The sequence below is a fragment of the Rattus norvegicus genome, chromosome 17 (genome assembly GCF_021556685.1).
Source record: "Rattus norvegicus strain SHRSP/BbbUtx chromosome 17, alternate assembly SHRSP_T2T, whole genome shotgun sequence".
Taxonomy (NCBI): Eukaryota; Metazoa; Chordata; class Mammalia; order Rodentia; family Muridae; genus Rattus; species Rattus norvegicus.
The window spans coordinates 48,234,420-48,261,742 of NC_141550.1; the positions used below are offsets into that span (position 1 = coordinate 48,234,420).

At 39.8% G+C, this 27,323-nt stretch overlaps 1 protein-coding gene across 6 annotated transcripts; it reads left to right on the plus strand.

Moving 5' to 3' along the window:
* Positions 1-541: 541 nt before the first annotated feature.
* Positions 542-26,906, plus strand: Zkscan8 (zinc finger with KRAB and SCAN domains 8). 6 transcript variants are annotated; one of them, XR_015640814.1, is made up of 10 exons: positions 573-709; positions 4,716-5,215; positions 6,439-6,607; positions 9,382-9,473; positions 9,799-9,922; positions 10,790-10,833; positions 12,287-12,440; positions 13,977-14,062; positions 23,986-24,115; positions 24,253-26,906. XR_015640814.1 is itself a non-coding variant. In XM_087590665.1 (7 exons), exons 2-7 carry the CDS (start codon positions 4,796-4,798, stop codon positions 24,001-24,003), a joined length of 867 nt encoding a protein of 288 aa, XP_087446791.1. In that variant the 5' UTR covers positions 573-709; positions 4,716-4,795; the 3' UTR covers positions 24,004-26,906.
* Positions 26,907-27,323: the final 417 nt, after the last annotated feature.

The following is a 27,323-nucleotide window of genomic DNA, read 5'->3' on the forward strand; positions in this document are numbered from 1 at the left end:
GGACTGACCCTGGGCTCCGACCTCATAGGTAGCAATGAATAGCCTAGTAAGGGCACCAGTGAAAGGGGAAGCCCTTGGTCCTGCCAAGACTGAACACCTCCCCACCCCCGCAGTGACGGAATTGTTGGGGGGAGGGTGGTAATGGGGGGAGGATGGGGAGGGGAACACCCATATAGAAGGGGAGTGGGAGGGGTTAGGGGGATGTTGGACTGGAAACCGGGAAAGGTAATAACAATTGAAATGTAAATAAGAAATACCCAATTTAATAAAGATGGAGAAAAAAATACGAAGAATAGAGAAATCTGGTGGGTATACTCCTGAGCTCAGCCCAGGCTTCTGGGTCTGCGATCAGCCACCCAACTTTTATCCTTGTCACCTGAAACCATAAGCTAGCTAGGCAAAAGCTTAGGTGACTTAAAGCTATGTCACACCTCAGGATGTCCAGCATAGCCCTCCACCTGGTGCTGCTGGCAGCGCTCCGGCCCTTTGCGGGCCTACCATAGAGCTGTCAGACCTCCGAGCTTCCTAGAGAGCTTCCGGAAGTGGCTGTGGGGCAAGTTGCGTGCTGGCCCACTCTGAGGCTCCGAGGGTTTGGAAGTTAGCGGCTGGAGGGGGTCCCGCTCGGGTTCGGTGTCGGTCGCGATTCCTCGCGCGCTTCCTGGTCCGCGCTGTGCGGCCTCCCGCCCTCGGGCAGCGTGGGGAGCTCTCGGTGAGTGCGCTGGGCCGAGCAGGGGCGCGCGGGCAGCGGAGGCCCGAGCGCGGGGAGCGGGTCGGCCCAGGGCCTGCGGCAGCTGAGCAAGCTGACTCCCGGCCCCAACTTCCCACGGATGGCTCTTTTCATCGCCAGTCATCTTGTATAATTTTGCACTCGCTCTTACTTGTAAAGCCGGCCGGTGTACCAACTGTTTCTACTCGGCAATTTTGTAGACCGGTCTCAAAATTCATTTTTTTAAAGATAATATTTTTTTTCTTTTGAAATCTCTGCCCCTCGTGGAAACCTTTGATTTTTATTACTCCTTTTTTTTTTCTACCCATAAAAGAACTGTATTCAGAAAATGATTGATGTGATGGCTGAACAGTTATTTGCAAAAGAAGTACTTTAAGTAATCCCGGGGTAACAAAATTAAACCTTATTCAGAATACTTTGCTTGCCTAATTTATTAAAGCTACTGATAATAGATGCTTGAAAACTCGGTGAGTTCCCATTTCCAAAACTTAAGTCATTCATGACTTAGATTGCTAAGGTGTTGACCACTACCTGACAACATACTTCTTTTTATTTGACAAATCCACTGAAGTATTGTTATGCAGCAGTCATTTCTTTTAGTGAATGCACGTTTTGAGTTCCTTGTAGTTAAATATAAAAATGTAAGTCTTAAAAGCATTCCTTGGGAAGTCCATACCCACACTGTGTGTCCGGCCCTCTCCTGAGTGCCTTTTCTCCTAACCCTCATGCTTAAGCCTTATTAAAATAACTTAAAATCTCCAAAACGAAAAAAAATTGAATGAATGCCATTTCAGATAACTACAAAGCATGTTTGTTTCATTTACTTTTCCTTGATCTCTAAAACCTGGAGATTCTCATTCCTGGTTTGTATTCAGTTCTCAGACATTTCTCAAGTTTAATTAATCTGAAAGAAAACGTCTCCAACATCTATTGAAAAGCCATTATTAAGTTGAGTTGTGCCTTTCTTAGTTGTCAAGGCTTTAACATTTTCAATGAAGCCTAAGACTGTTGCCTTTATGTTCATAAGTCAATCATCCTGACTGGATGTTCTTTAAGGATGATATGCAAGGACCAGTGTTTATCTATGGGTACTTTCCAACACTGCAGTGTGTACACACCAGATTATTAGAGGGGAGAATGGAAGTGGCAGTGTATTTTGATACACGCCTGTAATTAATTGCATGCAGTACTTGGGGGACTAAGGTTGGGAAATCAGTTTGAAAACAGCCTGAATTATAGAGAGAATTTTGTTTTGTTTGGGGAGGATGGGTAAGGTCCACTCATACCACATTACCCTAGTAGAGGTCAGAGGACAATCGGAGGAGTCAGTCTACTCTACTATGTGGGTCCTGGGGAAGTAAACTTGGCAGCAGGTTCCTTTACCTCCTGAACTGTTGTGCAGACCCCTGTGCCTTTTTAACAGTAGACCAGCCATACTGGATTGAGGACCCATCTTATCCAGTTATAACTTCTTGCTAATTTGATTATATCTATGTATACCTACTGTCTGCAAATAAAGTTACATTTATAGATACTACCTAAGGCATCCTTTTTGAAGACAATTAGTAGTATTATGACACATGAATTAAGAAAAGCAAAACCAAAATCAAGGAGAAGTCATCACTGCAGCCCTAGCAAGGGATGTATGTGTGTGTGTGTGTGTGTGTGTGTGTGTGTGTGTGTATACATGTATATGTATATATATTCACAAGAACAGAAACCATTAGTGTACATACTCCCCACAAAGAAAGGGAGTCATCAAAGTATCAAAATGAGCTCTTTGGACCTGGAGTTCTAGCTGTAGCCTCCGCTCTTAAAACAAATCTAGACACATTCATTCTCTTTTGTATTGTAAATATAGCTCTCTGATGTTCTTTAATTCTATCAATAAGATATGATTTTGATGAGGCATATGAAATTAAGAAAGCAAAACTTTTTTGCAACCAATAATTTACTAGTGTAAGAAAAGTAGTATGTGTAGATATAGAGAGTAAGGAAAATAAATAGTTTAGTCAATAATAAAAGTAGTCCAAGAAGACTTAAATGAAAAGAGATATTAATATTCGTGAACTGGAGAACCCTTGTTAAGGTATCATTCCTAATGTGATATCAATACTATTAAGATAGTATTTCTAAACTGAGCAATAGATTCAACACAAGTTCAATTCCAGCATTATTGGGAATCAGTAAGGTTATACTAATATGTGTATCAAAATTCAACAGCCAGCAAAGCCAAAACAGCTTCAAAAACAGAAAAGTTGCAGGATTAGAACTACTTGATTTTGAAAGTTTGTATCAGAGTAGAGACTCTAGTTTGTAGTCAGTCAGACTAGTGTGTGTTTGCGTTTCTACACATACACACACACACACACACACACACACACACACACACACACACACACACACACCGTCTCTGACAGGTAAAAAGGCAAGTGATCCAGTGTATAATCATTTCTGTGAATGGTGCTAGAGCAGATTGTCATGTGTATAAGGAAGGGACCTCCAACCATACCCTCACCTCTGCAAAGATTAATTAAAAATAGATCCTAGACTTAAAAGTAAAACCTAAAACTACAGACTTTTAGAAGAAAAATCTTTGTGATTGGAGTTAAACAGACATTTCTTAGATTAAAAGTACAATCCTTAAAAAATTTGATAAATTAAGCTTCAAAAAATTACAAATATCTTCAAAGGCTACTGTTAGAAGAATAGAAGAGAGTCAAGTCAATATTTGTAAATCATGTATTTCATAAAGGACCTGTATCCAGAATATATAAGGAGTTCTCAAATCTTAAACATACAAACAACATAAAGCCTCAATTATCAAATAATCCTGGGCAAAATATGGAATTACGTGTGTATGCATGTAGATCAGCCGGGCTACATGATAAGACCCCATCTCAGCAGCCTAAACAAGTATATAAATACACCTGGTACACAATTGTAGTCCCAGTATTTTGGAAGCAGAGGTGTGAGGATCACAAGTTTGGCACTGTCTTTGGTTATAGAATGAGACTCTGCCAAAAAGCAAAAGCCAAGTGGGCCAAAATCTTTAAATAGATACTTCACCAATATATGTTCAATATCGTTAGTAAAGAAACAAGTCAAAATTATGACACATTACTATATCCTATTATTTATTTTTAAATACAATGTCAAGTGCTAGTGGAATGCAAGATATTATGGCCACTTTGGAAACAATTCAGCAGTTTCTTAGATACTACACTTAAGACTCAGCAATTTACTTCTTACTTCCAGGATTTACCCCACTGAATTAAAAATAGCTCACACAAGATCATGTATGTACATGATTTCAGTGTTTTTATTCATAATTACAACCAGGAAAAAACTCATTTGGTAGAAGGATAGATGAATAGTCATTTGCATGAGAATAAACAGATACGGTGTTGATTAATATCAAGTGTCTTCTGCTAAGTAAAAGTTGTCGAACTCAAGCACTACTATATTTTATTTCTGTTACATTCTGGAAGGTCATAGGTATATGGGTTTAGATTTGTAGATGTTGATAAGACATTCTGTTCTTTGCAGATCCAGTGCTCCAAATAGATTTTTAGGAGTAAGAGATGAAGTCCAAGAGATAACCCTGAGACAGGAGGGGAAATAGGAAGCATAAGTAGAGTCATGAATCTTAGGTAGTGAAGAGGAAAGGGTTAAAGGGTTTGTAAACTAGAACAAGGATAATAGCTAAAGTACAGAAAACAGTTGAGAGTGGCTGATGTACACGGTGCCACGAGGAGTTCAGTGCATGCTGCTGAGGGTTACCTGATAATTAAACATAGAATTTCAGTTAGGTTGAGTTTCCATGGTCTCCATCATCCATAACCCTAAACAGAAAGCAAAAGGAAGGGTTTGTACCCTGGATGGGTTTGGGCTGGCAGTTATTTAAAGATACTCATTAAGGTATCTTGGTAAATAACTATGATTTTTTGCCTTACCTTAACATATTTATCATTTTCTGTTCTGAAAGAAATACCCTGGAAGTCCTTGGAAGACTTTTAAGATACAGAAGATAGAGGGAAGGGGTCTTCTGAGCTTTTCTGCTCCTAAATGGCTACAGAATCAAGAAAGCCTTCTTCAGCCCCATCTCCACCAGACCAGGCTCCTGAAGAGGACCTTGTCATTGTCAAGATAGAGGAGGATCATGGTTGGGATGAGGAATCTAGTGTGCATGAGAATAACATACCTGGCCAAGAACTATTTCGCCTACGCTTCAGACAGCTCTGCTACCAGGAGACATTAGGACCTCGGGAAGTTCTGATCCAGCTCCGTGCACTTTGCCATCAGTGGTTACGGCCAGACTTGAACAGCAAAGAGCAGATCCTTGAACTGCTGGTGCTGGAACAGTTCCTGACCATCCTGCCTAAGGAGCTGCAGACTCTGGTTAAGGAGCACCAGTTAGACAATGGAGAAGAGGTGGTGACCCTGTTGGAGGACCTGGAAAGGCAGATTAATGTCCTAGGGCAACCAGTAAGTAACTGTGCATGCTGTGACTGAATTCCTGGAAGTTTGGTAGAAAGACATTGGCTTCACTTTGAGGAGTAAATTCTGTTCACTAGATTCTCAGAAACGCAAATGAAAATAATTTTAATTTTTTAAAGGATAGAATCCTTTTTTGTTAAGGATAGAATCCATTTTCAACCTTATAAGATTCCCACAGTTGTCCCTGCTTGCTAAATGGGACCATAATACACAAAGAGCTCATATTACTTTTTTTCTGAGGTACTAATACCAATGGTCAGGGTTTGGGCCAGATGTTTCTACATCTTTGGCCTCTTGTGCAAGGAATTGAAATAAAGACCCATACAAATTATACAGATAGCAAGGAAACTTTATTCAATGGTAGAACAATAATACAAAACAAGAAACATAGTCAAGAGTCTTAGGCCACTCAAGTAAGACTACTCAAGTACTCAAGGACCCCAATTATTTGAGGCTGTTTCTTCTGGGTCTGAGAGAAGAGGGAGTTTGTTTGCTAACAAGCATGGTGAGGATGGTCCTTTGTTTTCTTGGAGGACACAATTTGCCTTGTTGGCTCATGCATCCAAAATCAATCTAGGTCTGATTGACTTCCTTATCCAGAAATAACTGGAATATGATTGGTTACAAGCTAAGTGTCATGGTTGTTAGGGGGAGGAGAAATTTATTCCATTGTTCAGAGTAGGGTGTAGGTATGGCTCAATGCAGCTGGGATCCTAACAGGTGCTACGTGCATTGTTCAGAGAGCAAGGGATGCAAGACAGTTCTTTATACAAAACAAGTAAAGTCCATCTTGCTAAACTATTGGTGTGTTTGTTTGCCTTGCCTGGATAATTAAAGATGACTACTTCCTAGAATATAAGCTTCCTTCTATCAGATAAGCTTCTGGATAAGCTTCCTCCTATCAGAAAACCGTTTTGCAATTTTGCGACCCTATTGTAGTTTTCTGAGTTATTCATCCTAAGTTGGAGTTCTATATCCTAATATTGGTGTTTGATATAGTAGAAAAACATCAACAGAAATTTTTTCTTTAGTACTGAACAGAAACAAATCCCTTCTTTCTGTGCTAATTTCTTGCTGCCCTAGGAAGTAAATGACATTATACTGCTTGCTTTCCCAAATATGAACACTTATGAAAGGCATTGACTGCACTACCACCTTCACTTCATTTTTCAGAGGAATTCTGTGTGACTCTGCTGTCCCATTATTTCTAGGTCTCAGCTCATACACATGGGCACAGAGTACTCTGGGATGAAGTCATACCTTCAAAATCTGCATCAGAACCTCCAAGTATTCATGTCCAACCCATGGCAACCATGCCTAAATCTCCTGTGCCCCAGAAGCCACACGACAGAGGAGAGAGGCCAGATTTCACTTATAAAGGTGAGGAAAAAGACTTGTATTTGGGTTACCTGTCTCCTTCAGGAATTAGCATTAGTGTTTGAGTAGTCCCAATCTTCTGGGTTCGAATGTTATACGTGAACTTTTCCTATGCAGATAAATAGCTGTTGATCCCTACTGGGGCACAAAGAAACACACCAAAGAAACAATATTGAAAACTAACTTAGGAACCATTGAATTTAATTGGGGACATGGGTAGCTTAGCATCAGCTACACCACTAAAGAAATCTCTTAGCACCAGTTAAGTACCTACATGAAAATGGGGAAGGAACTTGTGATCCTTCCCCACTCTAGCAGCTGGGAGTTCTGAAGATAGACTTATCAGTTCTAGTGATAAGCTCATGAACAAAGAACTTGAGGGTTTTTTTTTTAATGGATTCATACACTTATTAATTCCATTTATAGCACACATATATATATGTACATATATATATATATTTAGATTTTGCTAGTATCATAACATTATATTTACGAATACTTCAGTACTTTTTGTATTTTTGATAAGAAGACAGTTAGAATTGCTGATGCTGACCTAATCTACGGTTCATACTCATCTTTTGCCAGTTGTCCCAGTGGTTTTTCTGGTCTAGAGCCCACTCTATGACCATAATGCAGGTAATGATAAATTATTCAGGATCCTTTAATTTGGCATTTTTTGCATTATTTCTTGGTCTTTCTTTTTATGACCTTAACAGTTTTAAAGAACATAGGCTACAAATTAGGTTTGTTTGAACTTTTTTCATATTTAGGTTCAAGTTGGATATATTTAGCAAGAACACTACAGAAAATTGGCCTATTATTTTTGATGACTTAAGATTAATCTTGCTAGGTTAATCACTAAAGTCATTGTTCTTCCTTTTATAATTAAGTAATTTAGGAAGAAGTTCTCATTAAGCTTTGTAAAGTCTTAACCTTTATCAACCTTGTTGCTAAAACAGTTATTTTAATATTGATATTTCCACTTTATTTTATTAAAGCTTCTTAATTGAGTCAGGGATTATTACTAAACCAGTTACAAGTGGTACTCTCTCAGTCATTCCTTCTACATTGTTGTATTGTCTGTCTTAAGAGAAAGCATTTACTTCTTTCTTTTCTAGTTTACCTGTGGGTACATATGTGGAGACTAGAAGTCATATTGGGCATATTCTGTCCCCGCCACACACACACCTTACTTTTATTACTATTAGTGGGTGAACACAGACATACACCTATAGGGCAGAGAATAACTTTTTTCAAGAGTCAGGTCTTTGCATCCACTATGGGTTCCAGAAATTGAACTTGAGCTGTTCGGCTTATATTGAAAGCACCTCCCCCCAACCCCATGTTCTCTCTGACCCCTCTACCTTATTTTTTGAGATGGGGTCTTTCCCTGAAATGTATGTCAATTTCTGCTAGATTATCTGACCTCCAGGCCCCCCCAGGGTCTATCTGTTTCTATTCTCTTTCAATTCCCAATGTTGGGCCTTCAAACGTACGACTTTTGGGTGGGTGATGGGATTTTGAACTTACATCCTCATATGTGCACAGCAAGCACTTAACCACTGAGCCATCATGCCAGCCCCAAGTGTGTGTAGAGATATGGGTGGATATGTCTGTGTTGTTTTGGGCAATGCTAAGTATCCTAACTCAGGGTGTTACTCACCCAAGACAAACACTCTTCTAACCGAGCCATGTCCTCAATCCTTCCTTTTTACTGCTGTTGTTTACTCATGGGCATATAAATTCTTTGTTTCAGGAACATTGTGTTCGCTGTGCGTACATCATTTTTGGTCAGATAAAGCCTTAAGTCTGGTCTTTGTTGGCATTTTCCTCTTATTTTTTTAGAAAAGTCTCTGTCTTTGTTGGCATTTTCCTCTTATTTTTTAGAAATACCTTATTTTTGGCAGAATAGTATATTCTAGGTTATTTTTCTGTGGTTTGAAGTTTTTTTTGTTTTGTTGGGGTTTTTTGTTTTTTTTTTTTTTTTAATTTTTTGTTTTTCCATTTATGGGATTTATAATACTTTGTTTTGTGTAAGTGAAATTGTTTTTTGTATTTTGAAGTAGGTCTTTGTGTAGTCTTCTTTGGCTTAGAACTCATTTTGTAGATCAGCCTGGCCTCAAATGTGTGGTGGTCCTCCTGCCTCTACCATCAGGGCTGGAGCTAAGGCATTTGCCATCCCATCAGCATATAAGAGAACTTTTAATATTTCTACACTGGATCTTAGTCAAAAGGCCCAAGAATTTTTAATATTTCGAAGGAATCAGCATAGAAACACTTTAGTTAATTATGTAATTCTTGTCTAAAATCAGAAATCTTATTGCCCAAGATGTATGTTGCTTAACTATAAGGTTGATTTTGCCAATAAAATGCTCAGTGTCCATGAGAAACAGCCATGAGCAGCCATGGCAGAGATCAGCAAGGTAACAGACTTACTAGAGATTGGTTGGTTTTCAGGTTCAGTTTCTAGGACACTGGGATCTAAAGAGCATTATACATAAACACAAAGATACTACTTTTGGTAGGGAAGAAATTAGAAAGCAACTCCCACTAGGAAATCAGTATACTTAATTTATTTGACTGTATAAGTCAGGTACATTAAAGTACAGATGTTCTTGAGCATTCATGGCTATGGACCAGAGTCCAAAACCTCAGCACTTTATATGCAAAACCCTTGGCATATATATGCTGAAATAAAATAATTTTGGATAAGTGAATGCCAGCTCCCACAATCATGCAATAAAACTAGGCAATTCATAGCTCCTTTCTCCTCTCAGCCATGTCTTCTTCTCAGAAACCTACTCCTTCCCAAAAAGGAAGTTCTGGAGATCAGGAGGTGACAGCTAGACTTCTCACTGCAGGGTTCCAGGTGAGTTGTCCTCCTTTTCACTAAAAGCCATATCTCTGTTTGACAATATTGTGGCAAATGCCCATCTCTGTAGTGGTGCCTGTTTAAGAACTTTCCCTGAATCCTTTTTGCTTAGTAACAAACCAATCTTGTTGGTTTTGGGGATCTCCTCTCCCCGCCCCCCAATAAACCTAGTGCACTTTCCTTTTCCTCTCAGCTAGTCACACCCTTTTGCATAGCACATTCCCGGGTTTTCACCTCTCCTAACACTATAGTTATCTCCAACACTGGTTTTGAGATATGGAACTTTTTCTAGGCCCCAAATGAGGGTCTTGTTTTGTTTCAGACTTTGGAAAAGATCGAAGACATGGCTGTGTCTCTTATTCGAGAGGAATGGCTTCTTGATCCATCACAGAAGGATCTGAATAGAGATAACAGACCCGAGAAATACAGAAATATGTTCTCCCTGGGTAAGGAGAGCTATAGTTAATTATAATTTAAGAATCTTATCTTTGTTTGTTGTGTTTCTAGTAGCTTTATAAGATTTCTGGAGGACTTAGTTGAACTTAAACTCAGGATTGGGTATGTAGAGATGGCTCAGTGGTTAAGAGTGCTTTTTGCTCTTCCAGAGGACTGAGGTTCTGTTCCCAGCATCTACATCAAGTACCTCATAACTGCCAGTAACTCCATCTCTAGGGCATACAGTGCCTTCTGGTCTCTGTAGACACCCAACACATGTGATCATAAATTTGCTTTAAAATGTTTCTAATAAATCTTAAAGAAAAAAATTTATAATTCAAGGGATGGATATTAAATTGAGACTTCTTGAGGTCTAAAATGTAACATTTTGTTCTCCAACACCAAATTCATTACTGTATTGTGAGTATTGTTCATTTTGCCAGTTAAGAAATTGACACCTCTGTAGTACTCCCAGAGTTCCCACCTTTCTTCCAGTTCCCATTGGACCATCATATTGGAACATTTCTGTCACATGAGCCAGTTGTACTTCCAACCCTTTCAGGACTGTTTGGTACATTCTTGACCACTCAGTAGATCTTGTAGGAGTTTTTATCTCTTTCTACTCCAACTTACACTTCTCAGTTGATCCCTTTCCTGCTTTACTCACCTATTAGGAAACCCCTTTTTCCTGGCTCCTCTTTCCTAGTTGGCGTTTCTTTAATACTTTTGTCTGATCAACCCACATATATCTCTCCCTATTTTGATAAAGAAGTTTGTATTTCCTTGTAGCTTCAATGAGAACTTCATTTCCCCCTTTCTTCTAATATAAAAAATAGAAAGTGACTTTGAGAATGATTGTTTATACATGTTTATTTCAGATGGTGAGACCAGGAATGAGAACAAGGAACTATTTTCAAAACAGGTAATATCTCCCAGAATCCAGCCACATGGAGAGGCAACTGCCAAGTGCAACGGGGATATTATCGTGGGTCTTGAGCATGGAGAAACCCAAGACCTTCTGGGCAAGTTAGAGAGGCATCAGGGAAATCACACACAAGAGAAACGACATAAATGTGATGAATGTGGGAAAAGCTTTGCTCAGAACTCAGGCCTTGTTCGCCACTGGAGAATACACACTGGAGAGAAACCCTATCAGTGTAATGTGTGCAGTAAAGCCTTCAGTTACAGGTCAGCCCTTCTTTCCCATCAGGATATCCACAACAAAGTGAAGCGCTATCACTGCAAAGAATGTGGTAAGGCCTTCAGTCAGAACACAGGCTTGATCCTGCACCAGAGAATCCACACTGGGGAGAAGCCCTATCAGTGTAATCAGTGTGGGAAGGCCTTTAGTCAGAGTGCAGGCCTTATTTTGCACCAAAGAATCCACAGTGGGGAGAGACCATATGAATGTAATGAATGTGGAAAAGCATTCAGTCATAGTTCACACCTCATTGGACATCAGAGAATTCACACTGGGGAGAAGCCCTATGAGTGTGATGAGTGTGGGAAAACCTTCAGACGGAGCTCACATCTTATTGGCCATCAAAGAAGCCACACTGGGGAGAAACCCTACAAGTGCAATGAGTGTGGGAGGGCCTTCAGTCAGAAGTCAGGCCTTATTGAACACCAGAGAATCCATACTGGAGAAAGACCCTATAAGTGTAAAGAATGTGGGAAAGCTTTCAATGGGAACACTGGTCTCATTCAGCATCTAAGAATACATACTGGGGAAAAACCCTACAAGTGCAATGAGTGTGGGAAAGCCTTTATTCAGAGATCAAGTCTCATTCGACATCAGAGAATCCACAGTGCAGAAAAGCCTGAAACCACAGGCGTTTAGGAGAAGCTTTGGCTGTAGTTTGAGCTTTATTCAGCATTAGAGAAACCATGTAATAGTGGAAAAGTCTAGTAGAAAAGGGCAGAATCTGTAGCTGTAACAAAGCTAAGAATAGCATTTGGCTAGTTTGGGCCCAATCCCTGATAGGAGTTGATTAGTTTGACTGTCGTTGGGGTCACCTGATGACACAGAGCCTTAGCAGCTTAGTATAGTCTTTAGAATTACAGCAAATTGCTTATTGTGACTTGAAACACTATATTTTATCTTTCCTAAGAGTAGCTATAAGGAGAGAGGCCACTCCTTCAAGCTTCTCTGTTTCTTCCCATTTCCTGTGGTCCTTTTTTATCATCCATAAGGTGCCCTGGTAAATCCTAATCTAACAGCTGCTTGAGTCCAAGGCAACCTCAACAAGACTAAGATTTGTGTTTGACTTTTTTAATATCCGATTTAGAAATTGTAAGACATTTAAATTGTTCTAATACTCCTAGATGATAAATATCCATATTCCTCTACAAACTTAATGCTATATTTTTAACAGCCCTGTAGCAGTTTTCTTCATTTAGAATCTTTACTGACTCCATTGAGTCCCTGAGCATCTGTACATATCCTTCACCACCCCCAGTCTCAGTACCTGTGTCAACAAAGGAAGTGGACGCATTAGTGATGATGGTGGGCGTGATGGAAAGACAGAGGTGAGTGGAGACTCAGCCTGGCTATTCTTGAGCATGGACAGTTGTTTCTCAAGGTGACTTCTGACTTTCCTTCCACCTACCCATTATACACTGTGGTTTCAAAAATATTTGCACTATCAAAACTTTGGCACACATAAAAGACAGAGGTGCTTGAAAGAGACATTAAAAATCCTTACAAAGAATGTTCATCATCCCTCTTGGCCCATTACAGTACTGCTCTCAGGTTTCTATCAGTCTATATAAAGTCACTGACTTCATGATGAGCTTGGACCGACTTGCTTAGATGGCCACTACAGAGCCGTCATTATCTTCCATCTGTTTCCTTCCATTCACATATCTCCAGTATCCACCGTGGTAATCTGTCAAATACCCAACTCTGACTCCTCATTCTTCTACATTCTGGTATACTCCATTAGTCATCTAACAACAAAAATACACTATTACACTCATTGTCACCAGGCACTGTATTTTACCTCAAAGGCTTTTAGCATAACATAGAATACTGTATATGTAAAGTAATGAGACTGGTTTTAAAGGAACACATCAGATCTTGTACATCTAAAATGTAGTGTCTTTTCAATTGAATAATTATATTTACTACTTAATAAACACTTGTTAAAATGCATATTCTAAAGTACTATGATTCTAGTAGTGCTACTAATCACTACTTAGAGGCAAATATTGGGAACAATCTTAGAATTCTCATGTAATGAGCAAGAAAACCATCTGTTACTATTACTTTTATTTCATGTTTGACCATTTGACTAGACATGGGCTTGGAGTTGAATAACTTTTGCTTTGCAACATTAATCCTCACACTTAAAATTATTCCATTGTTCTTACTCAGAAGACACATCAGTAGGTTCTGATGAAATCTCTGAAAAAAATAATTCCACACCGTGACTGTCCTGAAAAGGATCATCTTCGTTTCTTTGATTAACTTTCTCAGAACAGACCTCTCCATTATTCGTTAATTTTTTATCCTCCGTCCTGTCCTGTTTGCTTCCTTCCTATTTAATACAGATTAGGTTCCCAACTCCTCTCTAGCACTCCTCACTGAGCCATCTCTCCAGCCCCAATAACTTTTTTTAAAGACGGGGTTGCACATGTTTAAGAAACCAGAAGCAGATAAATCTGCCTATATTGAGACCCTTGCTTCCTGCTTGAGTTGTGCCTTACCCTCTATAAGACAGGGTATCGGCATAGGTAAGTTCTATGTTATGCGGAAGTTACATAGGGTGAGTACATTTTCAGAGCAGTTAGATGTCTGCATGTGTGCATAGATGCATGCCCACTTCTTTCGTATACTTTTGTGCAGCACCTGCTTTGATTTCTAATAAAATTGCCCTTTATGCATTTGTACCCAGAGTAACATTAGCAGATACTTCAGCCTCAGGATTACTAGGCATCTGGCAGAAGTCCAGAGAAAAGAAAATATAATCAGGAAGATTAATTACTGGGTTGAATGTGGAAAAGAATGATCATTTAAAAACCAGTTAATGGAGCCATTATGGTGAGGCACATTTTTAATCATAGCACTGAGGAAGCAGAGGCAGATGAGCCACCCTGGACTGCAGAGCAACCCAGCCTTGAATGTAGTGAGACCAGTCTCAAAAAAAAAGGTAAGTGAGGCTGCAAACATGGCTTAGAGGTTAAGAGTGTGGACTGTTCTTGCATAGGACCATTGAGTTTAGTTCCCAACACACATGTTGGGTGGCTCGAAACTTCCTGTAACTCCAGCTCCAGGGGCATCCAACATCTCCAGCCTGCACACAGATACACATAAATATATACACATAAACATAATTACCAATAATAAAATTTAAATGCGTTATCAAAGGTGATTTAATACATGTATAGAACAGGCCAAGTGTTACAGCATGTGACAATAGAAAAGGCTGTGGAGTCTTTGAAGAAATACATAGACGTCATTGTTAGTTTTCAATTCACCAAGCATTAAGTTTAATTTAATTCAGTGTCATTCATTAACCCTTTATCCTGTAGTGTCCCAATTTTTCTGTCCTTCTGAAATGAATTGTTCACCAGCACTATCTTCTCCCGTCTTCAGCTGCTCATTTAAGATGTGGCTGTAAAGTGGTTTTTCCTAACTTACTTGCTGTCAGCATACCACTGAAAGAAACCTCTCAGGTTTCAAAGAATTTCTCCATGAAGCCAGGTTAGTACTCAGGAATGTGGTGATTGACTCTAACATGGACCAATATAGCTTCACTCTTGTTTCTACACCCCCAGAATGATAGCTGACATTGTTGTTTTGTTTTTCAGCAGTTGCCATGAACCAAACCCTAAGTTAAATATTTATCCTACTTAAGACTAATATCACCACTACATGCCCCATCTGTACAAGATAAAACAAAAGCCTAGGGAACTAACTAACATAACATAGCCAGCAAAAGACAAGATTCTAACCCATAAGCCTGATCCTAGAGCCTGTGGTGACCACTGTACTTTACTACCAACTGACTAAATTCCAACCAGTCAGATGAAACCATGTATCCTTGGTCATAAGAGATACTAGGTAAAATAAAGTGTAATAGTATAGTGTGGATCCATTGCAATTACTGGAATATTGGTTTAAAATACTATTTGGGGTGAGATCATCTTTAGACTTGGATATTCTTGATTCTTAGTACAAAAAAGTTATTATGTCAATAAAACATGCTTAAATGTGTAACTAGGAAGGTAAAGCAGTAACAACTTAGTGATACAAATACATTTCTCTGTGGACTGCCTTAAGGAAAGAGGAGTAGATTCCAGGTTGGGCAGATGGACAGGTGCCAATAGTAAGTTCATCCACAGCCTACAGTAAGAAACCATTTAAACTTCTTGCCTGTTTCCAGTCACCATTCTGTGTGTCTTTTGTTTTTCTTGATTTTTTTTCAAGTGTGTTATTCATTTTAGCCCATTTCTGCCTTAACTCTTACTGTTTTTTCATAGTGTTCCACTAAAATGTACATGGAATTGCCAGTGTATAAATTAAGACGTTGTATTGTCATCATTCTTAATCTCATTTATACTTCACAATGTTGAGTTTCCCAATATGTGATGACTATTCTTGGTTGTAATCTTGAGTACTATTAGGTTATTGGTAGGCAGCCATTGTTGAACTACCTGGACCGTAATTTGTAAGCCATCTCATACATCCCCTTTATATGTATTTTTTTTTATTCTGTAAGTTCTGTTCTTCTAGAAAATCCCAAGTAATACAGATTTTCATACCAGAAGTGGTTTTCAAGCAATAGAAGTATTAAGGTGATTTTTTTTTAAGTATTTGGAATAGGTTTTCCAATTTGCAAATACCTACAGTTACTGAAGTCTCTCAGAAACTCAGAATATTGAAAGCCCATGCTGTGAACTGTTTTACAAACTAACAGGGACAAATGCATTTGATTATCCTCATTATCCAGCTGTGAGAGGCAAGAGACTTGGTGAGTCTGTATATAAAACTTTTGAAAATTTGTAGAAAAATAAAGGAAATGATGATAGTGGTTGGTTCCTGCTTGCATCTCTGAATAAATTGACAAAAGGAAAAGAATGCACTGCTTGATAAAATTAGCCAACTTCTAGCATCTCAGTGTACAGTGAAATAGTTGGCCAGCTCCAGATACACATAACAGTCAAAAGGTTTCTAAGTGTACCCTGGAAGAGAATCTTCCCTCCAGCAATCACAGCTCAAATTGTGGACAATCAAACCAAAGCCCTCATTTAAGGTTGGCCAAATGACAAAAAAAACTGAAGTCCCGGCCTCAGAGACTGTCAGTGGTTAAAGTAAGAGAGCATGAATTGGTAAAGAATGGGATCTGTAACTTGGTGTGGAAATGTGTGGTAGGATCCTGTTGAGGCTCAGAACTTTGAACCCTCAAATTCCCATGGGTTTACTTCTCCTAATGGAATAGTCTCTCTACCCTCAGCAGATGTACTCTCACCCCTCAAATATTTCCTTTTTTGTTTTTGAGGAAATACAGAATGGGTAGTTAAGGAAGGTAGTTACAAATACCAACTATGGCCATGTGGCCAGTTAAAGAAATGAGGGTTACTGTTTCTTCATATTTTGTTAAGAATTTGTACAAATATTTGTGTTTTCTTTCCTCAATTTCTTTATCATGTAATGTAATATCAATTAAGAGAATACCTGTAGTTACCATATTTAAGTTTTGAGATACCAAAAGAATGTTCCTCTAGGGATATTGCCATTTATTCTAGACTTAATGCATTTGAGGTAGTACAAGATATAGTTTTATCACGTTAGGTGCAGTTATGATCTGATTAAATATATAATGCATTTGCAATTGTACATGGGATAGTTATGCAATGTAAGGTCGTGAATTATGACCTGGTTATTATTTTCATTTGGAAATTAAGCATGGCATCAGAAGATACGATTGTGTGTTAAGTTGACAAAGGCTAGATTTCAGATGATTCTTCTTGGTTGTCAGCTTGACTACATTCAGAATTAACTGAAGCCAAACTGCTGGGTACACCTATGAGGATTTTTTTTTCTTAATTAAATCATTTCAAGTGAAAAAAAATACTTTCTTTTAGCCTGGATCTTTTGAAGTTGGAAGATCCACCTTTAGTCAGGGCCACACCTTCTGATGGCAGCCAATATAAGGACATGGAAGAAGGAAACTTTTGCTATTGTTTCCTTGCTCTTGCTAGTAAGTCCATGCCTTCAGTAGAGTTAGAGCCTACTTCAGGATCTGGGATGTTATGAAGAGCAAATGAGATGTCCATCCTGACTCTAGGGCTTTCCTTTCATAGACTGCCATTGTTCTCTCTGGACCACAGCCTAGAAGCTACTCTAATGAATTCCCTTTCTCTACGTATGTGCAGATTCATTCTACAAGATCTGTTGTCTAGAGAACCTTAACTAATGCACCATACTTTAAGAATTCTCCTTTCCTTGTCTTAGGGTATTTTTTGATCATTTCTCATCTATATCTGGCTCTTGTAAATTAGCCTTTTTTTGTCCTCTCTACTAAAAATAATCTCTGTATTTTGTTTTTACTTACTTTTCTGTGTCCCTGTTAATCTGTTTTATTACTTCATGTATTTGAATAACTTCATATTTTCCACTTTGTATGTCATCTCACTGCTTGGGGAATTTTCCTCAGGTACCTACACACCCTGACATTTGAAACCAAAACTCACCATTCTTCTCCCTAAATTTTTATTTTCTTTTCAAATAAGCATCCTTGCCTAATTGCTCTACCCTAAAATTGAATCATTGTTTCTCATCCCTACTTTGACATTATCCTTCATTCTTTTCTGCCTTCCATTCCCTGATCTAGAACCTTGTTGATTTTGCTCATGTTCTTCTTGAAGTTTGTTTTTGTGGTTACATAGTTTTTGTTTTATATTTCTACCATACCCTTATAGCCTTCCACATAGATCTCCATCATGTGAGCTCAGGTTATTATGATTTCCTTCAGTTTTCTTTTCAGAATATCCAACTTATATAACACTTCAAAAATGACCTTCAATCTCCATATTTATGGTATCTCATTTTTCTCAGTCCCCAGTGATACTTCTCACTAGTGTTCCATAACCTTGTTCTCCATTCAAGCCTCAACTTTCATTACTCTCTAACATGTTTACCTTGGTATATCACATTCAAACCTCCTACAGCTCTCTAGTGTTATCTTACAAGCCTTTTGCCTCTGTGCCTTCCTCTCATGCTATGTTGTTGTTGTTGTTGCTGTTGTTGTTGTTGTTGTTGTTGTTTTTGTTTTTCTTAGATAACTCTTTGGCTATACCTTCTGTTATCACTCTTCAAAATTTGCTCCTTCACGTCTTTTGAGACAGCGTCTCCTGATTGAGTTTGCCTCACACCAGCATCTTCCCTTATTCTGTTCTGCCTGAGCACATAACTTTCAAGTTTGTACTGTGATCCATGTACTCATTACTACCTTGCTCTGCAGTTTTCTAGCCGTCTGTATAGTAGTATCACATCTGTATTAATCCAAGATTAAACTGTAAGCTCCTTGAGGGCAGGGATGATAACTGTAACATTTCTATCACTGCACTCTTCTTAGTGCCTAGTACAGTGCTGAGCACACAGTAGGTGTTTAATAAATGCTTGTTAAATTATTGTGTGGATTTTTTTTGTAATGTTGAGGTTTTTTAAGGACTTTCAGTAACGTGACCTATTTGGTGCACTTAAAAACTACATAACTTTCTTTATAAAATACTATAGTACATCAAGATTTGCCTGTATCAAGAAGTACAGCCCCCCCCAAAAAAAAAAAACCTTGGAAAGTCTGTAAAATTATAAGCTATTTTCTTGGCCAGACTTATTGATGACTTAAAAAGAGAAAGAGAAAGAAAAAGAGAAAGAAGAGAAACAGGAAACAAGTCATGTGTAGTGCCACAAGCTAGAATCCCACTTGGGATGTAAAGGTAGGAAGATCAAGAGTTCAGGGTCTACCCTTGCTACATGAGTAGGGGGTCTGCGTTTCGCCACATCACTGGGGTGCTGGGCAGATGAATCCTGGAGCATTAGATTGCATTTACCACCACCGCTGCATTTACCCTGTGCCACCGCTGTTTGGTGCTGGGCTCGAGCAAAGAGCTGATATGCCCTGATACTCTCTGCTCAGGGAGTGGGAAAATGCAGCCTAAGATGTGGGAGGCCAAAGCTTGGATTCCAAACTCCTAGATGTCCAGTCGCCTCTGGAAACTGCTTAGAGTTGGGAACAAAGGTTTGGTGGCCCACAGACCTGCAGTGAGGAGCCCAGTGTCGGGGGCTCCCAAAGTCTTGAACATCCAGAAGGCACTAGGTCATGGGGCGTTGGAAACGGAATGGAGGATCCATGGGCACCAGGAGTTCTGACTCCTGGACATTTAGACACTGCTGGAAGTTGCAGAATGACTGAGAATGGAAGTGGCTCAGAGACTGGGGGCAGGGGGCGGGAGTGTCTGGCTTAGCGCATAAACTAAAGTCCTTAGTTTAGTGGTGGTTCTGGGGGGTGTGGTGCTTCCGCGGGATGTTTAGACAGCAGGGCTGTATAGGTGAAGGCCTTCTCCATGCTCCCCATGGCTGTTATTGATGAAAGACACAGTCCTTGGTTCCAAAATGGGGGCATTCCAACTTCTCAGGGTAGACCAGAGATTAAATACCTTTTGCAGGAAGGATTCTGTGGGAGGGAAGCTTATTGGCTAAACCCTCAGGGCCTCTGGACACCTTATTAGCATGGAGAACTCTGTTCTGGGCTACATTACTACAAGTCACATTTTCTATGTGGGGAATGTGGCACAGGTTCCAGGCCAGGAATCTGGTAGGGAGCCGGGAGCCACCTGAGACAGTAGACCTGGGTGCTGGGACTCTGTACCAGCTCATCCTTACTAGGTTTCCTGGCATGCTCCACTGTCCCACACATAGGGAGTTTCACATCAACCTAGACTTGTGATACCTTGTTTCTAAAACTGAAGAGAAAGAAAATAGGAAATACACACAAATACCTATTCTGATAAAAGTACAACTTTAAAATGAGCTGAAAAGTGAATTTTGCATCTGATGCTTGCTTAGTAGTTTAGACATTTAGTTATGTCTAGAGACATTTGGGGTTATTTCATTGGTGAACCGCTGGGGTGCTTTTAGCATCTAGTGAATAGAGTTTAAGGATGCTACTAAGGATCCTTGAGGGTATCCTTCACCACCCTTCACAACAAGGCCAAGCTTTAACACATTGTTTCTTAACCTAGGAGTCAAAACCCCTCCACAGGGGTTGCATATTAGATATTTATGATTCATAACCATAACAAAATTATAGTTCAACAAAATATGGTTGGGGATCACATGAGGAACTATGTGGAAGGGTTGCCACATTAGGAAGGATTGAGAAACACTGCTTTAACAGAATCATAGATGGGTGTATATATTCTGTGGTGTGATTTTAAAAAGCCTTAACATTTGAGATTCCTAGTAATAATGTTAAAGTTTTTGTTAGTGCTTTCTCTTTAATTGGCACTTAGTAACTTGTGGGGTAATGGCATTTGAATATGTACACAATTATCCTCTTGTACATTTGGTGGCCAGCACTTCAAAAATTAGCCTATGTAAAATGCAAAAGAGTAATCTAAGCAGAATGCCTGTTATGATAATGTTTTACAGTTGTTTTCAACATCAGATCTGCCACCATCCTCTGCTGAATGGCAGGGTAAGAATACAAGTGTGGCTTTCACATGTTGACTCATTACCATACATACCACTCATACTTTTCTAGTTCTTAGAAGACATGGGACTCTAAGAAAATGTGATTTCCTAAATTCAGTTACTAAGCCAGCATTTGAAAATTCTATATTCTCCATTTGCAGTTTAGTAGTGCATTGTTCAAAAAGTTTAGAAAAAATCAACTCGAGAGTTAGCAAATCAACTGATGGGTAGGTAACTCACCAAAGACATTTATTTCTCTGATGTGTTGAAGTAGTCAACATGTAAAGAATGGGGTGCTGTATTGTTTAGCTTGTCAACCCATTCTGACATTGAAGGGCTGGGAAGCTAAGTGACTGACACTGGATTACCCAGGAAGTATACTGTGTGTTTTTAATCCATACTCTGCCCTGGGATGAATTTATGACTCCAACAAAGTATATCATTTTAAGAATTATTCTTTTTACCAGTTTGTATATCCAAACCAGCATAACGGCTATCATGTCTTAAGCTAATTTCTTAAATAAGTGACCTGAAAAATTTTGCGGTTAAGCCAAGCTGTTTTGAAATACCCTTGAGTCTCGTCTCTAGTCTTTAAAATAACACTAAGACCAGAGTTCCTGTGGCCGTAATGAGGTCCCACTAGATATGTTTCACAACTCTAAATGACTTTAAATCCCAAGATTCGGTGGTTTTCACTTTCTTGGAAGGTAAAACAGGAAATTAGTCTTGGTAGCCAGGAGCAAAAGGATTCTGTAGCAAAACCAAATTTAGACTAAGCACAGAGCAAGGTGAGGGAAAAACCCACCGTCTGAGCTAATCCAGAGCAAAGTCAAGGCTTGTCTAGGGCTTTTGAAGCACCTGGTAGGAATTGAGGAATTTCAGACTCTCCAGAAGACCTGGGAGCTACCAGATGCTTCTCTGCAAATTGGGAGGAAGTTACCTATATGCCACCTCAGATGAATAGGTTGCAAGCAGGATCCCCAAATTGAACCCAGATGCTTCCACCTAGGAAAAGGACTTTCTCAATATTCGTTGCTTCATTGAGTTGGAGTTGCTTCCCTCTTGGGACTACAATCCTAATTCTTCTTACCATTAGTGGTTCCTAACTGCACATCTGCTCCTGCCACTATCCATCAGTTATCAGTTTGCTTTTGCAAGCATACGTGCACAGGTGAGGGGAGTGCAAATAACTGTAAAGTAGTATCCAGTGGTCTAAATTCAGGAGACGCTCCCTTCCTCTTCAACTTATGGTGCCCCTGCTGCTTTCTTGTGAATGCAGAACAGACTCTTTATTTTGGCCTCCTGGTAATAAGTCACCATTTACTGTAGCAGTTACCTCCATCCACACCAGATCCACTTTCCAGCAACTGATGAACATCTCTTAGTGGTTCTCCACCCTCTGTAGCAGCATTGTAGGCAAAGCCATGGTAGGGAGGTACCAGTTCCCACCTGCTCCCCCAGAATGTTACTAATGGCCCTTGGCAAATCTGCCCAATATTTGACATTGTGTCTTTTATTACAATAATTTAATGCTTTTTCTTTTCAGAAGTCTTGATAAGATAACTTGAGGTTATCTTATTAATAGAATTAATAGAATTAATAACACTCTGAGGTGGCTCCAACAGCCTGAAGAATACCAATGACAGGATAGGAAGTGGAACTGCTGGGGTAGGATTGGGGGGCATGCCTGGTTACCTTTGGGGAAACGGTTAACTGGATGAGCTTTGAGGAGTTGGATGAACCCAGACAGTAGACAGGAAGGGATGGGTACTTACTATATTAAACTTGTGTCACTGCTGGGCATTGTGGTACACACATTTACTAATACTAGGGAGAGGCAGGAAGAAATCTGAGTTCCAGCCAGGAACCTTCCCGGGGCTTTTAGGGGATTGTGGGAACATACCTGATTTGGAAGTATATCCAGACATTCCTTGTGATTTTCCTGCTCTCCTTGATTCCCTGGCATGCCCTGTTTTGCTTCCTGACTTGTTTCTACAAGTATCCCTTCATGAACCATGCTTACCTTTTCTAAGTTTACGATCCTGCACACTCTCAGAAGATAACCTGGCAAGAGATGTCAGCTCTTAAAGCTGAGAGAGAATAACTATCTGTGGTATTTGAGTGAGATATTGTCCATAATCTTGGGCATTTAAATAGTTGGTAGCACTGTTTAGGTTGGTGTAAGAGGTATGACCTTACTGAAGGAAGTATATCGCTAGAAACAAGCTTTGAGAGTGTAAAGACTCAGCCATTGCTAGTTGCCCTGTTTGCTGCTTGTGGTCCAAGATATTAGCTCTGCTTCAGCCTGCTGCTTGCTGCCGTGCATCCCTGCCCTGAAAAACTGTAACCCCAAATAAAACCTTCTAAGTTGCCTTGGTGTGCTCAATGTATATTGCTGCAATAAAACACCATGACCAAACCTGGGTATGAAAGGGTTTGTTTCAGCTTACAAGTCTAGGTCATACTCTATCACTAAGGAAGACATGGCAGGAGGTAGGAGCTGATGCAGAAGCCACAAAGCAGTGCTCTTTACTGCCTTTCTCCCATGGCTTGCTCAGCCTGCCTTCTTATATAACCCAAGACCACTTCCCCAGGAACACCACCCAGGGGCCCTCACATCTATCACTAAGAAAATGCCCCCACAGGCTTGCCCACATGCAAGTCTTATAAAGGCATATTCTCAGTTGTGGTTCCTTCTCAAATAACTCTAGCTTGTGCCAAGTTGAAAAATAAAAAACTAAAACAATAACAAATCTCACCAACAGGACACTTGATCATGGTGTTTTATTTCAGCAATGAAATGTTACAAATACCCTATCTTTCCAGTTCATTGGAAATGTCAGTTACAACAGTCCCTTACATGGGAGTTGTAAGTGCTGGTCTTTGACAATCTGTGGTCTCCTGGAAGTCCTGGAATAATTTTCAGAGGAGTTTGATTTTGAAGGTGTTTCTCTCCATGCTGAGGATTAAACTTTAGACTGTAGCAATTATTGTGAAACTAGATGGCATCCCCAGCCTGAGACTTAAAAAATAAACCCCAATCACTTCCCCTGGTGAGAACATATGTCCTGATTTAGGGAAATACTGTCTAAATTTACAAATTGTTGTTGTTTTATGCTAAAGATGAAATCCACCGCCTCGATTTGTTAGGCAAAAACTACTGGTCTACATCTGTAGGTACTACAAATTAATTCTGAAATTGACCACTGAGAGCTAAATCCAGGAGGTGACACCTGGGTTCAAAATTATGTCTGACTTCAGAAACTTGGTTTTCTTATACATTAGAAGAGTATTTTATTGTCTTCTCTGCATGACTAAGGGAATAAAATGTTATTAGAGACGTTCTGAGTAATCAACCTCCTTCACTCCCAGCTGGCCCGAGCTCACTAACCACAGAGAAGAAAACCTCCGGCATCCTAGAGAACACCAAGCATTGAGTGCCAGAGGGCGAGCTGAGCTCCTCTAGCCTGGCAGTTGGCCTTCTCAGTCAGTCAGCTTCTGGGTGAGTTTGTTAGCTCCTGGTTAGCACCGGTTTTTTGCGGAGGGCAAGCCCGTTTTTGCCTCTTACCTCCTGCCCTCCTCTTTTCGTGTGGGTCCGATTTGTTCTCTCCACCCCTCACCTTCTCCTCTCCTTTGCAGAGCTGGCTCTATACCTTGGCGGAACCCGGGTGGGGCCAGGGCGGGACCGGGCCGAGGCTGGCCGCAGTTCTGTGCTGCTTGGACCTCATAACTGCAGTCTGTGGAAGGACCTGCTGCTTCTGCTGAAGACTAAATTTCCGCAGGGGTGGGTGCACGGAGGCCTAATTGCCTCTGCTCTGGGTTTGATTTGTGTTCATTTTTTGTAAAATGTTACTCAAAGAGAATTTACTGTTATTTTACTGATCTGCCGTTTTCACGATATCTTATTAGGGGTGCCTACTGGGAGGGATGCATATTACCACTGTAGAGTCTGTAACTGGAAAAAGACAGAAAGGCAATTATAACAAGAGTTTGGAGGCCAAGTTAGGTTTGCTTTCCAAGGATACGACGACTGGTAGCACTCTAGGTCCTCCACATGCTCTGATTTGTAAATATAGAATAGTAAACTAATAAAGCATTTTCTCTGTCACAGTTTTCACAGGGGACAAGACAGCACTTTAGCTAAGATACTGTTTTTTGTTTTTTGTTTTTTTTCATAGCAGCAGCCATTACAAGCATAATGTTACAATGGACTATCTTGTTAGAACGAACTAAGCATCTCCCTGAACCCCCTTACTGTTGAGTTGATGGGACTTCTAGGTGGTAACTACTTCTGTCAGTGAAATTTCTTTTTCCAAACTTAAATTGGCTTTTATTACTATAAATTCCTTCACCTAACCTATTTGCAAATCTCTTCAACACCTATTTTTTAATTTATTTTAATGTGATTCCAAAGTGTTTTGTAAAGTACAGACTATATGTTATTCTTTTCTAATGCCAGGGTTCAAACCCAAGAGCTTGTACATGTTAAGCAAGTGCTATACTGCTAACCTGTGTCCCCAGCCCATACTCTTTAGTTTTATATTTGTGTGTACCCATTGTTTTAGATGCCTTTAAGAAAGACAGACATAATTAGCTATTTGTGTCAGGTGCTCTATTCTGGTGGTTCTGTGATGTTACTCTCTTGATGCAGGTAAATGAAAACATTTGATCTGTGATTTGGCTCCTGCTTGGTTGGTACCCTCCGATTGTGGAACAGATGCTTGAGAGTTCTAGTTAAGTCTGGATCAAATATTATTGCCATATTTACAGTGCATAAAGTATATTTGCAAAAAAAAACTTCGTCATTATAGGAATCAAGGCCAGAGCTGTGAGCAAAGCATTAACATTAAAAGATTTTGTAAGGATGGACCCAGACCAAAAGGTCTCTAACATACATACTAAGGATTCTTTACCAATTCCTGAGAAAGAAGGAGTCTCTCAGTATGAGGACCAGTTAGAAGACTATAAAGGCAGGTCCACAAAGGACAGATGTTATAAATGTAATGAATGTCAGAAAATGTTTACCCAGAACTCAGGCCTCATTCGACATCAGAGAATCACATTGGAGAGAAACCCTATGACTGTCATCGCTGTGGAAAAGCCTTCTGTGTGGGCTCAGCCCTCACTGTGCATGAAAGAGCTCACACTGGTGAGAAACCCGATAACTGTAACAAGTGTAAGAAAGCCTTTAGTGTCAGAGGACACCTGATTATATGCCAAAGAGTCCATAATGGAGAGAAGCCGTATGACCGCAGTAAGTATGGGAAAGCTTTCTGGGTGAGCTCAGCCTTCATAAAACATCAGAGCATACATACAGGTGAAAAGCCATGTGAGTGTGATACATGTGGGAAAGCCTTCTATGTGAACTCAGCGATTATTAATCACCAGAGGGTTCATTCTGGAGAAAAGCTGTATGAGTGTGGGGAATGTGGAAAAGCATTCAGTTGGAGTCGAATGGAGTCATCACCAGAGAATCGGTACTGGAGAAAAACCCTATGAGTGTGATGACTGTGGGAAAGCTGAAGATGCCCTAATCTTACCAAACACCAGAAAGGACATGCCAAGAGAAAGTGTCGACAGTGATGTACCTGAGGAAGGTATTCTAGATGTCTTTGGTTGCATCAAAAGAATATGACAAAATATATCAACATGCCTTCCCTTGAAATACTGAAGAAAAGTCACTGGAAACAGCTCTATCATTGTATGCAAACCTCTGAAGTCACCTGTTCTCTCTCTTTAAAATTCAGCTTTACAACTCAAGGTGGTTTTTGTTTTTTGTTTTTTTTAATATGAATCATTTTCCAGGACCCAGAGAGATGACTCAGTAAAAGCATCTAAGTTCAGGTCTTCAGAGCCCACATGAGAAACTCAGATGTGGGTATAGCAAGCATCTGTAATCAGTTTTCCTGAAACTGGAGTCAAAAATCGGGAAAATGTTCACATTCATAAGCTTCTGGCCTAGTACCTGTAGTCTGAGCACAGCTGCAGAAACCCTCAAACAAGGTCACCTCCCAAAGTTATCATCAGATATCCACATGCACATTGGCTTGCCATGTGCACCCTCTTACTCCATACTTGTCCGTTTAATAAGAGGAAACAGGTTAAGCATTACTTTGGGCTAGGGAGATAAATAGCAAGTAAAGGAGCTTGCTACCAAACCTAATGACCTGAGTCTAATTCTGAAACCCACATGATAGAAGGAAAGAACTGACTCCTACAAGTTGTCTTGACCTCCATGGACACAATAGCACATGTATACATTTGTACACAAAATAAAAATAGTTTAAAGGTTACTACGTGCAAGCTTCTTGTTTTGCTGTTACCATTCTTTCTGATAATGCATTAAAGTTTGAATTGTAATGTGGTTCATTCAAGAAAGACTATCCACAGTAAGTCTAAGAAGTCCTATCTGTTGATTGTGTTTCTTTTGATGACCATTGCTTACCAGAGTAATTAGCTGTACTTCCTTCCTGTGGCCTGCTGACCCAAATAAGCTCCTAAATTGCCTGAGATTTCTGAGCCAAAGCAAAATGAAAACCATAACCTAAACAGTTTCTTAGGAGGAGCCTCTGCGTTCTAACCCTTGTAAATTGTGTTTCTCAGGGTGTATGCAAAGGTAGATGTCAGAGTGGAGCAGATTTGGAGAATGCTTGCTAGATTAGGATTAGCATTGGTTTTAGGATAACCTTCACAGATTTATTTATGTAACT

Bases quoted from the DNA above. Each gene is read 5' to 3' on its own strand.
- Zkscan8 (XM_087590664.1), top strand. From the start codon at position 4,796: ATGGCTACAGAATCAAGAAAGCCTTCTTCAGCCCCATCTCCACCAGAC. The intron at 5,216-6,438 runs GTAAGTAACTGT...CATTATTTCTAG, and splicing joins TTAATGTCCTAGGGCAACCA to GTCTCAGCTCATACACATGG. The intron at 6,608-10,789 runs GTGAGGAAAAAG...TGTTTATTTCAG, and splicing joins GCCAGATTTCACTTATAAAG to ATGGTGAGACCAGGAATGAG.